Genomic DNA, 14018 nt, shown 5'->3' with positions numbered 1-14018 from the left:
AAATCATTTGCAGACTGATACTTTCGTAAAATGCCACATTTTTATTCTAATGTCAAATGTCTTTAAGTTTCCAAACACTTACTTTCAATTTCTGTACTTAGCTCATTGAAGAATAATAGTTAACAAACAGTTTGTGGATGGACTCCCATCCACAAACCACAATTTGAGTCGCACCCATGTTCAAATGAAGCGAAAAAACTCCATTTTATAGATTTGTATATACTGAATTTGATTTGTAACATTATTATCTTTCTTGGATTAGAATTTTTTAGACAACTTCCCTAGCAGTGACATCCTGTCCTTCATTGCAAGGATATTCCTGCTGTTCCAGATGATGACTGTATATCCACTCCTAGGCTACCTGGCTCGTGTCCAGCTGTTGGGCCATATCTTCGGTGACGTTTATCCTAGGTAAGGGCTCTTCTCTTGACCAGCAAGATGTGCCAAGCAACAAATGACTGTGCAAACAGGTCAGTTTAAAATGTGACTGATCCTTTTGCTATAAAAATTTGCCTAATGAGCAATGAAAAATTTGCCTAACACCAAGTTTAGATCATTGGTGTTCTTGTCCCAGAAGAGCTTTAAAAACAGAAGCCTCTCCTTTGTCCAGAATGATTTAAAGTTAATTCCTTCCAGTGTATTTGTGTTAGCTCTGATACCAGTTATATTTATCTTATGATTTAGTTGCTATTAATCTACTCTTTGCCAAGAAGTTAATAGTATGTAGGACCTGTATGGCTAATGAGAAGCAACTCTTTTAATTATTGGTTATTGATATTTACTTGTATATTTAACATTCATGCATTTTTACATAAATGATCATTGTTTAGGATTGAAGGTGAGATACATAACAAGTTTAAATTCTTATTTGCTTCTGTAACTATTGCTGTAATTTTTAATCTCTTACTGGTAATGGAGGAGTTGTGAATCCTTTTGAAAATCTGTTCAAAGCTAGTCACCCTCATCCAAGAGAAGTTTCCATATACTGCTTCAGGTTTCCCTGAAAATTCCTTGTGGACCCCTGGTTAACTCCTACTCTTAATTAAGTTTTATTATAGATTCATTCTAGTAAAAAGTACCTAGTCGTGACCTATTTTGTTGGGAATAAATGATCTTAAGTGAAGAAAACTTTTGGATAAAATTTGAAAAAAATTGCATTTACGGTAACCAGCTAAACAAGTGGTCTTAACCAGTTCATTTGAAGTGAACTAATGCCGTCTTTCCCCTCATTTAATAAATAATTAGCGGGCTTCCCTGGTGGCGCAGTGGTTGAGAGTCCGCCTGCCGATGCAGGGGACACGGGTTCGTGCCCCGGTCCGGGAAAATTCGCGTCCGGAGCCTGTGCTCCGCAACGGGAGAGGCCGCAGCAGTGAAAGGCCCGCGTACCGCAAATAAATAAATAAATAAATAAATAGTTATAAATATGTAGGTTTAAAAACAAAAAAGCTTTTAAAAGTAGAAATCAAGAGTTACCAGGCTTCTAGCATTGACAATAGCAGCAGCTACAGTTCTCACATTGGATTTCAGTAAATATTATTCCTATTGTGTTTATACTCCCTGCGATATTTACATTCACCAAAATAAAATAAATACGGAGAAGTAATAGATGAAAAAAATTCTAGGTAAATGCCTTATTCCTGTTTTCTGCCATTATTTTGCATAATGTTGGCTGTTAGAATGTTTTTTCTTCTTGTAAAAAGTCTGGAATTCCCTTTTGTGTTCACATTACATTTCTTCCCCTGCCACCAAGAACACATTATCATTTATCCTACAGTTACAAGTACTCTACAGACTGCATACTTTGGAGCGTACTTTTTGATTTCAGGACCCCTTTAAGGTTTATTTGAGGACCCCCAGGAACTTTAGCTTGTGTGGGTTATATCCATCAATATTTAACATATGAAAAATTAGAACAGAAATTTTAAAATGTTTATTAATTTATTTGAAAAGCAATAATAAAACCATTACTTGTTAACATAAATAACATTTTTGAAAAATAACGATTTCCAAAAAAACTTTTCCTTTACCTTTCAAAACTGATTAATGACATTAAAACTGACTTAATGGGGGCTTCCCTGGTGGCGCAGTGGTTGAGAGTCTGCCTGCCGATGCAGGGGACACGGGTTCGTGCCCCGGTCCGGGAAGATCCCACATGCCGTGGAACGGCTGGGCCCGTGAGCCATGGCCGCTGAGCCTGCGCGTCCGGAGCCTGTGCTCCGCAACGGGAAACTGATTAATGTCTGATTTGCTAGTAGATCATTGGATTCTCCTAGCTTCTTCTGCATTCATTCTGTTGTAATGTGTAATTTTTGTTTAAATATATGAAGAAAATACACCCTCCCATAGACACATAGTTGGAACAAGAAGGAGTACTTTTAATAGCCTTTTCAGATCATTGTGGATATTCTTCTTTGATATTATGCTAAACCTTGACAAGTGGTAGTTTTTTAAAAGTTAGTTGAATCTGAAACTCAGTTACATTAAAATCCATTGGTCTATCTTACACTTTGGATCTTTTAACCCATGCATGATTTTATAACATCAGGGTTAGTCCTTTGGAAAATATTGGTTCAGTGAGTTCTGTAGATCTTCCGAATGTTGACACACTTCATTATGCACACTTCAAAACCCACATTCATTAATATCAAAAGTCTTTAGATATTTATTGGAAAACTGTCGAGCTCTCATGGTGGCAAATACAAGCTCTCCAAAATTCTAGTTTTTACTCAGAAGCTCAAATGTTATCATTGGCAACACAAACTACCAGCTGCTTTCCTTGAAATGATAAGATCATATCATTCATTTGCAAGAAAATGTCTGTCAAATACCCAAGTCTGAAGAACCATAGTTTATCTGCCTTTCAAGTAAAAATAGCAGTCTTTGGATAAAACGGCAGGGTTGTCCCCCAGCTCAGTTGCACAAGTACTTTTCCTCAAGACAACCTTTTTACTTCAGTATGCAGCAGATGTGCTTTATTATATACTTCCTATTTGGTCATACAGAATATTAAAAAGATGCATGTTCAAAGTATGAGATTTAATAAAACATAATTTTTACTCCTTTATCAAGGACAATTTTTAATAAAACTTTTTGTTTTTTGAGAGTGTTTGGCAGTAAAGAATACAGTATAGAATACAGACAGGTGAAGCTGCCTCTCTCCATGCTAAGGGGGCGGCAGTTTACCCACCAATGCTTTTGCAAAGCAAGTAATGTTTTGTCTGATTGGAAAATAATTTTTACCTCAGGACTTCCTGAAAGGGAATTGGGAACTTCCCTGGGGTTTGTGGCTACACTTTGAGAACCACGACTTTGGAAAATACACAAAGTTGATTCCTTTTACAATATAGAAATAACAAAGGCCCAACCAATGTCTCTCTCAAAGCTCTGAAGCAATTTTAAAGTTGGAGTTTCTGGATATATAGTAAGATCTGGAAGCCTGAATATCTTTGTAATTCATTAAGATGGATGACTAACCACTTATTTATGTAAATAATTTTCCTTATTTTTAATTCTTTCTGTAATCTTTACCTAGGATTAATTAACCTCTGATAACTTGGGCTCAAAATGTTGCTTTGATGTGTAAATTTGGCTTTTAAGGATCATTTTTGGGGGAAATGGAGTTATTTCTTGAGCATCGTATTCCATCTACATTATGTTTATTTGTGTCCAGAATTGATTCCCAAACCTTGAATTGTTAACGTCTAGTTCAAGTTATTTAGCAGATATTCTATTCATGGTAAATACTGAATAGCTTTAAATGAATAAATCTGAAAAATAAAAACCTGCCCATTTTGCCTTACCCTTTCATAAAATTTATTTTTCTAATTATAAAAGTAAACACTTTACAAAGAAATATTGTAAAACATATAAAATTTGTTAAATATAGAAACAAAGAAAAATTACCCCAAATCCCAAATTATAACACAGTCACTACACCCTTTTCAGTGTATTTCCTTCTGATATTTTTTCAAGTGTTTTCAGATTTTCTTGTGTAGTAAAAATGTAACTAACTTTTCCTCAAGTTGCCTAGATGGATTTTTACCATCTAGGTAACAGTGATTACTTATTTTTAATGTTTTTTAATATATTCCATCAAGTAAATTATTACCCTGCCATATATCTAGGATGCTTCTGTCTTTTCACAAATATCTTTATGTTACTAGCTTTTTCAATTATTTTCTTATGACTTTCCACCCAAATGGAATTATGTGTCAAAGAATGTGAACCTTGATGCACACTACCAGTTTGCTCCTACAAAATTTAACCTATTTATATAATTGCACAAAAGGGCCAGTATCACTGTCCCATCACCAGTATTGAGTACTATTGTTGACTTCTATTTATGCTGTAATTTTATTGTCAAGTTTAAGACATTCTCATTTTAAAGATGATAATAATGAATTTTATTCTCATATTAATTGTTATAATTTGCCTGTTTTTATATTTTTTCTTCCTCCAAACTCTCTTCTCAACTTTTAGCACTTTCCACGTGTTGATTCTTAATCTAATTATTGTGGGAGCTGGCGTGCTCATGGCCTGTTTCTACCCAAACATAGGAGGAATCATAAGGTACTGCCTGTAAGGGAACTTTGCCCCTTCATATATTGGTCTTTATTTTTATGCTTTTCCTGTTGTTGTTGTTGTAGCTGTTGTTTTGATATAATTGTATAAAATTCCTGTGAGTATTTAAAACCGGTAACATTCAAATGTAGTTCCCTGGTATCAGTTAAGGTGCTCATTATCTTCCATTTCTGCTTATTCCTGACTCTAGAAGCCCCATTTTCCCTTAGCCTTATGTACCTTTCCCCTTCTCTTTTTTCTTTTTCTCACAATTTTCTACTGTATTCCTTTTTCTTTATCCAAAATAAAGTTGTTTTTAATATATAATATACAACTTCCTGGGGTACCTCAAATGTCTCTAATATGTCAAGGCTATGTCCTAACTTTCTTAATCCATTTCTACTCAAGAATATATTTCAGAGTCGATTGTAGTCATAAAGTAAGAGTTTAGATCCCAGATGGCTCCTTCCTTAATATCCTTTCTCCAAATACATTGTAATAGGTTGTGTAGATTGGGAATATATTAGTGACCTCAGATTCTCACAGAAAACTGAAATTTCGAATGATCTGATTTCCTTGACCTGTAGAAAGCAGGACTGAGTCACTTTTTGGAAGACCCTTACCTAAGAAAGTAGCAAGAAACAAAAGGGGAGATTTTTAGCCTGATGCTTATTGAATATAATGGATTTACAAGTTCCCATTAACCTGTTTTCAAGTAAACTAAGTATAGGGAAGGAGAGAAGAAAGTATAGATTCCTCTGTCATGTGTTTAGGTATTTTTGTTACTATCTTTGATAATTATGCTGAATACCAAGGAGGCACTCTCAGTCTTAAGCAGATGCTAGCAGTCCTTCAACAACTCAGAATTTATAATTAGTTTATGAAAGATCAAAGGTAGGAAGCCTATCTCCAGATGTTTCTGAGGAAGTAGCCATAATCACTGAGATACAGAGGAACTAGGGAGATTTGAGAGATGAATAAAAAACTCTTTGTCAAGCAGATGCTGTAAAGATGAACAGGAAATAATATTTTATATTAACTTAGCAAGTAAAATAAGTTTTAAACTCAAATGCTTTATGTCAACAACAAATGAATCAAAAACAATTTTATTGTAATATCAGACTGAGGAGGATTTAAATTGTACTATATTTACCATAATTGTAAATCAGAAAAACGCAGGATGAATATTAACCCAAAAGCTTTTATTTTGCAGATATTCAGGAGCAGCATGTGGCCTGGCCTTTGTATTCATATATCCATCTCTCATCTATATAATTTCCCTCTACCAAGAAGAGCGTCTAACATGGCCTAAGTTAATCTTTCACATTTTCATCATTATTTTGGGCCTGGCTAACCTAATTGTTCAGTTTTTTATGTGAAATAGTCACCTGTGTTCTCCAGATCTTTCATGGTGTTTTGAACTCTGACAACAGTTCCACATAAACTCACTTGTAAATGCTGTTGTTGCTGTAATTATTAATGTTTTCCTAAGGTAATTTGAAACCAAGGGAAATAGTGGTCCATTAATAAGTAATTCTTGTTAGAATGGGGAAAAGGGCAGTAAGAGTGGTCTTAATCTCTTTCCCTTTTTCATATTCACTCATCTCTTCATTCTCACTGTCTTTTCTGAGTAGAAATATATGCCCCTAGGAAAAATCATGCTGGGTTTTGCTTTTAGAGATGTAGGGTGGGTGGGTTTATTCTGGCTACAATAATGATTCTCAGAGTGTCAGAGCAGCTATATTGCCAGATCCCATTTCTGTTTTATGTTTCAGTTATTCACTTTTATTTTATTACTTGCTATATCATTTCTGCCGTTTGCCCAAACCTTTACTGTTTTAGACAGTAAACCAAATACCTCATTTTAAAAAAGAAGTGTCCATGACATCAGTGTTGGTAGAGTGAATTCTTACATGAGCCCTTAATCTCTGTTTTAAAAAAGAAAGAAGGGAAAAAAAAAAAAAAGCAATGTCAGAACAGGCCCCATGGTCATGAAACTCATGTAAAATAAAGGAACTAGGAGAGAATTTGTTGCTTTCTGACTCCTCTTTTGTTTCTAATCCAGTTCCAGTTCCCCAAGCCACATTTTTCATAGGAACAAGTATTGTCCTCATAGACCCAGGGGGCTCTTTGGCTTTTTGGACCTCTGAGGATTGCATAGGATGTGATGACAGGACCAGTGGAGAAGAATATAGGAAGCGTGGAAGAGAGGGATATATGAGGCGTTAAGGGAATAGAGAGGGGCCAGAAAGAGTGAGGCCTCCTTAAAAGTGTATTCTCTGCTGGGGGTGAAAGTGATTTCTTCAACACCAGAAAGGATTACTTCTGTTCAAAGTATGACCTCCAGAAGGAGACCCCCTCAACTTACTTCTGTAACTGTCAGGGTAGAGGTTAAATCCCCCAAAGAAAAACTACTTGGATCTGAGAAAAGGATTAGGGAATCTGAATTCTTTGATTAACACTCTCCTCTTTTTCTTTCAAACTAAAAGCTAAACCAAAATCTAAATCCATGTCTTTCATGTAATATAGCCTCCATGTTCAGCTGGAAAAGTTAGATTTCTCTAATTTTATGGTAACATCAAACAGTGTATTGTGTTAATACACATCCCAAGATAATGTGTAGATTTGTGTTATTTTCCTTCCTTTGAGAAAGACAGGTGAAATGTTTTTTTAAACCTGGTAAAGAGCCCCAGATGCAAGACCAGCCGTTCTTTTTAGCAGAGCTTTCTGTCTAGTCCATAGACCCATACCTATACTGATGAACTGTATTGCCTAAAGCTCTTTTTTAAAAAGTCTCATTATGAAAATTCTCAAGCATACACAAAAGTAGAAAAAAATATGATAAATACCCCATACCCATCCCCTACATTTAGTAATTATAAGACTTTGCCACATCGCTCACCTATCCCCCTTTTTTTCTTTTCCACTGAAACATTTTCAAGTCAGTCTTCAAGTTATGTCATTTCATCTCTACAAACCTTAATATGCACTTGAACTTAGTTAACGTTTATTGAGGGAGACAGTCTCTCCGAAGTTGTTTGTTGTTGTTGTTAGCAGAAACTGCTGGTAGAAGTTAGGTAATTAGAAAATTCTGCATTACGTGTCTGGATCCCTGTGTTAACCTCTCTTAGAACAGGAATATAAGGCGTGGAGAAAATGTGTCTCTGTGCCTCTGCATCTTTATGACTTGAGAGTTTTGTTCAGTTAGAGACATAGGAGTCAAAAGCCAGACCTTGAGAGAGCTTCCAGGCTTAATCCTTGTTTATCTCTAGTTGCCTCCCTTGTCTTTAAAAACTTCAGAGACAAAGTTGCATTGCCTTTTTTCAGTGATATACTTGAATGTTTTAACACATAGAAAAGTCATTTATTTTTGCGCATTTAATAATCAAAGTGAATATGAATGCATTATTGATTAAACTAAAAAACAACGTGATATCTGCTTTATGTTTTCTTTAAGAGACTTGCTGATTTAGAATTTCCAAAATCCTACGTTAGACTTATGCTGAATGACTTTGCCTCCTTAGGTTTTTCTTCACAAAACCAGCTCCTTTGGCCTATTAATTAGCTTGGCCGGAAAACTCTTTGTGTACGTGTGTCCTGGCTCACAAATTAGAATGATGAGATGAGATCTCATTCTGATCATTATTACAATTAATTTTAGACTTTCTCTGCGGTCATCTCTTTGAAGTTTCTAATTACATTTCTTTCACTTTTTGCTCTGATGTGGTTAATCTTAATTTCTTTGAATTTAACACATAACTGAGGACGTTATAAAATTTAAAATAGCTTGTTTAGAGAGCTCTTCCTTGGAAGGGCTCTGGATGAATATGTGGTATGCTAATACTGTGCCAGAAAGACAAAGAAATACGCTTTGACATTTGACACCTATGGATGATCATCCAAAATCAGTTTCATCATCACACCCGAAAAATGTATTGGAATAAAGAATAAGTTTACCCACAAAAAGGGGCTGTATTAGAGGGAAATATTCACTTCATTTACGCTAAATATATTTTGCAAATATAATACAGCCACTAAATGTAGAGGCAGAAGAGTTTTGGGGTTCTACTTGGAGTTCATTAGGAGAATTTTCTTATCTGTAGTTTGACTTACTCATTTCCATAAATAATTGAATAACTACTGTCAGGGAGGGGGAAATTTCCCCCCATCCCTCTTGAGTTCTTTTGGCTGGTCTAATAATTAAATTGACCCAAGACATTAACAGGAGAAAGAAGCAAAACAAAACAATTTAATTTGCATGTGTAGAATTCTCATAGAAATAGGACCCCCGAAGTGACCAAAGCAAGCTGTTCATATATCATTTTTAGACAAAGAAAGATTTGTGAAGATTTAAGTTATGCTAGGGAGCAAACTGATGAAGAAGTAACAACATTTGTTTATAGTATAGCTTTCTAAGCCTTGAGTTCCCTAACTCGGGTGATAAGGACGCTTTGTAGCCTCCTGGTATAGGGAGGATACCTTCACCTGGGAGATTTATTTCTCGCTTTCATGGGGCAGGGGGAAGTCAGAGTGTTTTTTATATCTTTTGTTTCCACCAGCTGTTTCTCAAGTAACTTTAATTCAAAATAATCACTATGCCACTGTGGCATATCTTGGGGCAGCCTGTCCTGAGCCCCAGCACTGCCATGTTCGGTACTTTGGAGAAGGCAAATATGTATAAGACATCACTCATATCCTAAAGGAACTTGTGGTCTAGTAAAGGAACTATGCCTACAGATAACTATAATGCAAGGCACTTTCAGACAAAGAGAAACAGATGCCTTCCAGTCGGGATCCTCAGGGAGGGCAGGTAAAGGAAGCTGAGTGGTAAAGCTGCAAGGACACATTTTCAGCCTTCTAATAACTGTCCAAAATTTTAGGTGTTTGATACATTCACCGTCAAGTGGGATCTTCTAAAGTGTAATTGCTTTTACTTTGGCAAATTTTCTCTAAGCTAAGTTTTATAAGAAGTATTTAACTGCTTCTGTATACTGTTTATTGTTCTCTTTGCATTTTAACACTGCAAGACTCACTTCTGTGAATCTTGGACAGCAAAGTACAATTGGTCAATAGGGGAAATAATCAGTAACACATTGGGCAGTACAAACAGAAAGGTTCTATAAGATTTTCTCTCCAAAAATTTGACTTATGTGCATTCAAAATGTCAAATGTTTGGGCTCATTGATTAGAGCAGAAAATATTGATGCTGCTTGTTTTCTTTACAAAGCAGTGACCTGTTGCTTTTTAGAATCTGGTCGTGGTGGTGGTTTGTTTTCTCATCCCAATTCGAATGTCCAAAAGAAAATCCAAATCTAGCTGACACCTAAACAATAGAATGTTACATTAGTTTGTTGTCCAAAATGGAACGCTCACAAGGCAGCCTGGCTGGCCCCAGTTTCACAGTCGACTGCCGACTTCACTTCAGATTATGTAAACATGTATTGCAAAACAGCTCTGACGGGAACCTCATAACCTAAACACTATTCTCTGAAATGTAATTTGTTGTCTTTTTATATAAAAGAAGAAATTAAATCAAAATTATTTTGAAGCAAAACGACTCTGGGATTTTGTTTAATTGAACTTTGCCAGGAAATGCCATTGCCTAGTAGCACTGACCCCAGGGTAGAAGGAGACAATCTTTTGCAGGGTCAGACTTCTCAAGTGACTCTGTGTGTGTCACATCAGGTCACTCAAGTGACCGACGCATGTCTCACATGCCCTCCCTCATGTTCTAGATCCTAAAAAAAATAGGTATATCCTTTGTATGTTAACCAAAACCTAAAATGATCATCCCTTTTGGACAATAAACTGTGTGACTTCTCCCTCTAAGAGCATTTCAGAATGAATGTGGCACTTCAGATAAGCGTAGCCCAGTTTCTGGCAAAGAGCTTAGTATCATAATCTTACAGAGCCATTTAAGGCAATAGAGAGCTCTAATCTTCTGCTTGCCTTAAGTAAAATTCCTTTTTTTCCCCAATGTCATTTTTTGTTTTTATATTTCTCAACTCTTCTGCAAAGATAAAATAAGGCTATGTCTTTTTAAAAAATTAAAAATTCCTCCATTCTCCTTATTCATCTCAGGCCATAAAGTACAGGGCTGGGATGGGGATTAGAAAGAGCACACTCTGCAGATTTTTCCTCCTTTGGGTCTCTCTTGATATCCCAAGTAATCCAACTGTGTTTGGTTTTAACAGACACTTAATATACACTTGTTTAATCAATCAGTTAATGAGGCAGGATTCCACTTTAATGGAAAACAGTAATTGCTACTTTTTTAAAGAGTTTTTCGTTTCTACTTGGGGTTCAATTCCCCCCCAAAAAAAAAAAAATTGGGCCATTCAGGTTCAGAATTAGTCTCTCAGCCCATTCGGCCAATATTTAAGTACTAACCGGATGCCAGACTCTGTGCTAAACACAGAGCATCCAGTGGTGAACAAGGTGGATGTGGCCCTGACAGTCAGCATCCTTGCCCACCCTCTGAACTCCAGCAGCTGGTCATTTTCCAAGGTAAAACTTTAATTATAATCACACAAAGTTATGTAGACATGTAGACAAAAACTGGAAGGGGCCACTGAAGAATAAATGTGGGTTACCTGTTGAAGTGATGAGATTCTAGGTGAATCATTTATGTTGTTACTTTATTATCTGCATGACAAACTTTCTAAAAGGATGTCTGTATTAAAAGAAGGCTTGTAGAAATTTATCTATACTCAAGCCATGAAGTAAAGGACCAACTTACAAAGAACCTTTGGGATGGGGGATAGAGGTCATTGGTTACAGGGCAGGTCCAGGTTTAGTGGGGCCTGAAGTTATATAATTTGTTCTTCCCTCTTAAGGAAAAACATACAAAATTAGGAAGAACCCCTTACAAGTGAGGATCCCTTGCTTTAACGTTTTTTAGCTTTAAGGTAAATCATCCACACAGCTCTGGGGACGGGATTTAGAAGACTGAAGGAGGTGTAATGAAGAAAAGTTTCAGCACTCAGATATGTCAAGTTTTGAGTGCCTCTGCTACCTTTAAGAACTGTGACTTTTACTAGATCTGAGCCTTTACTTCTCAAAGAGTCTAATTGGATTTAGCAAAATAGCATGGGATACAAATTCAGTAATGGTTAATATGGGATCACAATAGGACATTTTTCTTTTTTAGATTAGAGAGGTTTTACTTGGGAATGGGTTTTGCAGCAGGGGGGTTTCCTTTTAACTTTATAGAAATAATAGAGTTCAAAGATACTGTTTGTCAATTACCTATTCAATGAATCTTAGAGATGAGGAATATTTTAAGGGCTCTTGATGCAGAAAACAAGCCGCCAAGAGCAACATTAGAATAAGGTAACATTTATTTATTCATACTTCACTTTGTCCCAGAAGGGACCTATTTTCACTACAATAAAGTAAAATCAACTTTGCACAATTAAGTCTCTTTTTTTAGAGACTAAATTAGAACTTTATGACACTCCTTAAGGAGAGGAAACTCTTCAAATAATTATACCTTTTATAATTTTATTGTTCTTTGTAGCTCATATTATAGTTCTTTATTGTAGGTAGATAAAGCATAATTCAATGCAGTAAACGTATTGATGATTGTCCTAGAATTGGAAATGCAAATATAGAGTTACCCTTCCCAGTGCTGCTAGAATTCTCTTAATGTAACATGACCCTGATTATATCCCTCCTCTGTAAAATCCTTCAGTGCCTCAATAGAAAAATGGGCAAGGGCCTTGGTAACAGACAGCTCTCAGAGGAACAACTGCAAGTTAACATGAAGATTTTAAAAGTTCAGAGTCGAAATACTGATCTGTGCTAATGAATAAACCTCAAAAACATGAAAGTGAAGGAAGCTAGATGCAAAAGACTAACAGTTCCATTTATATGAAATGTCTAGAAAGGGCAAATTTATAGGAACAGAAAGCAAAATAGTAGTTCCCTGTGTCTGGGGGTGGGAGCAGGGATTCACTGTATATGGCTATGTGAAGGAGATTTTCTAGGGTGACAGAAATGTTCTAAAAGTGGATTGTGGTAATAGTTGCACAACTATATAATTACTAAAATCATTGAATTGTACACTTACATTGAATTTTAGGAAGTGTAAATTATCCCTTGAAGCAGTTTTAAAGTTCAACCTCAGTAGAAAAGTAATTTAAAATGTTTTCTACTTGTTGAATACTAAAATAATAATAACTATTATTATTATTATAATACACTGACAAAGGTATGGGAATGAACACTCATACACAAGTGGTTGGTGTAAAAGTGGGTGTAAACTTTCTGAAGGTAAAGCCTCGAAATGCTCATATACTTTGACTCACTTCCAGATATATGTCCTAATTGGAAGGTGTGGATATATAAACACAAAGAGGTATTTATCTCTTTACTATTTGTAATGGAAAAATTAGAAACAACCTAAATGTCCAACAATAGGAGATAAATTATAGAATACCCATCAGTAGAATACTGTTTAGCTATTTAAAATGATGATGCAGATGCCTATATGTAATTGTCAAAAAGATGTTTATAAATATAAGTGAAGAGAGAGTACAATTATGTGTAGTATTTAAAACATTTGTGTATATATATGTATATATATGGAAGTTTATATAACATGAATATTGGGCATCTCTGGGTATTAGGACTATTGGGTGTTTCTTTTCTCATTTGTTTATCTATTTTCTAAAGTTTTTAAATGTGTCATGTTTTATGAAAAAAAGCAATAAAAGTTTTTTTTCTTAAAAAAGAAAATATCTTTCACTGACTTCTCATGACTTTTAACTATAAGGATCCCTTTTGATGATATAACAAAATCCTTTGGACCCTCACACAATAGTAGTTCTGTTTTTAGTATTTATCGATTTATAAAAATAATGACCAAAAGCTACTATAACTTCTATACCACTTATACATAGCTTTGAATATATTATTAAAGTATCTACAAACATTTAAACAAGCGCCCCCCACCCCCCTGCACACACACACACACACACACACACACACACCTTTTAGACCTATTTATTTAGTCTACATTATAAACTTTGAAACAACTCTGTGGTCTGCGGGTTGGGAAGGACCAACCTAGAGAATAAAATAGAAATGCTTTAGCATGGTAACCAAGGCTTTTTATTACAGTCTTTATACCTTTCAAACCTCACACCAGTTCATACAAAACTACTAATTCTCTCTTATTCAATCTGCTTTTGTACATGCTGTGCCCTGAGCCTGACGTGCCCTTTTCCTTTTGTACACTTGACAAATGTTTATCTTTCAGGATGTTGCTTGGAAATCAGCCTTAACTGCCTCCCAAATAGTTTAGGTGCCCCCTTTTCTGTGCTGTCCACTTCACACATGCTTTTATTGTAGCATTTATCACATTGTATTGTAATTACTGGCTGTGTATATTTCACCATCCAGAGGAGGAAGTTCACCTTTGTACCCACTGCTTCTAGCACATTGTCTGCAATAGA

At 35.6% G+C, this 14018-nt stretch overlaps 1 protein-coding gene across 4 annotated transcripts in view; it reads left to right on the top strand.

Moving 5' to 3' along the window:
• The window catches only part of SLC38A9 (solute carrier family 38 member 9), a 97694-nt gene extending 89417 nt beyond the window's left edge, over positions 1-8277 (top strand). For 3 of the 4 annotated variants that reach the window (XM_081230585.1, XM_081230584.1, XM_081230586.1), the window contains 3 exons: positions 263-411; positions 4480-4569; positions 5774-8277. In XM_081230585.1, the coding sequence (XP_081086711.1) occupies positions 263-411; positions 4480-4569; positions 5774-5939 (405 nt within the window). In that variant the 3' untranslated portion in view covers positions 5940-8277. The remainder of the gene's footprint in view (positions 1-262; positions 412-4479; positions 4570-5773) is intronic. The other variant, XR_014015500.1, reaches the window with a different exon arrangement.
• The last annotated feature ends 5741 nt before the right edge of the window (positions 8278-14018 follow it).

Source organism: Mesoplodon bidens (assembly GCF_964165515.1).
Source record: "Mesoplodon bidens genome assembly, chromosome: 4".
NCBI classification, from domain to species: Eukaryota; Metazoa; Chordata; class Mammalia; order Artiodactyla; family Ziphiidae; genus Mesoplodon; species Mesoplodon bidens.
The sequence above is the reverse complement of the archived record's forward strand: the minus strand, read 5'-3'. Positions and strand labels throughout refer to the sequence as shown.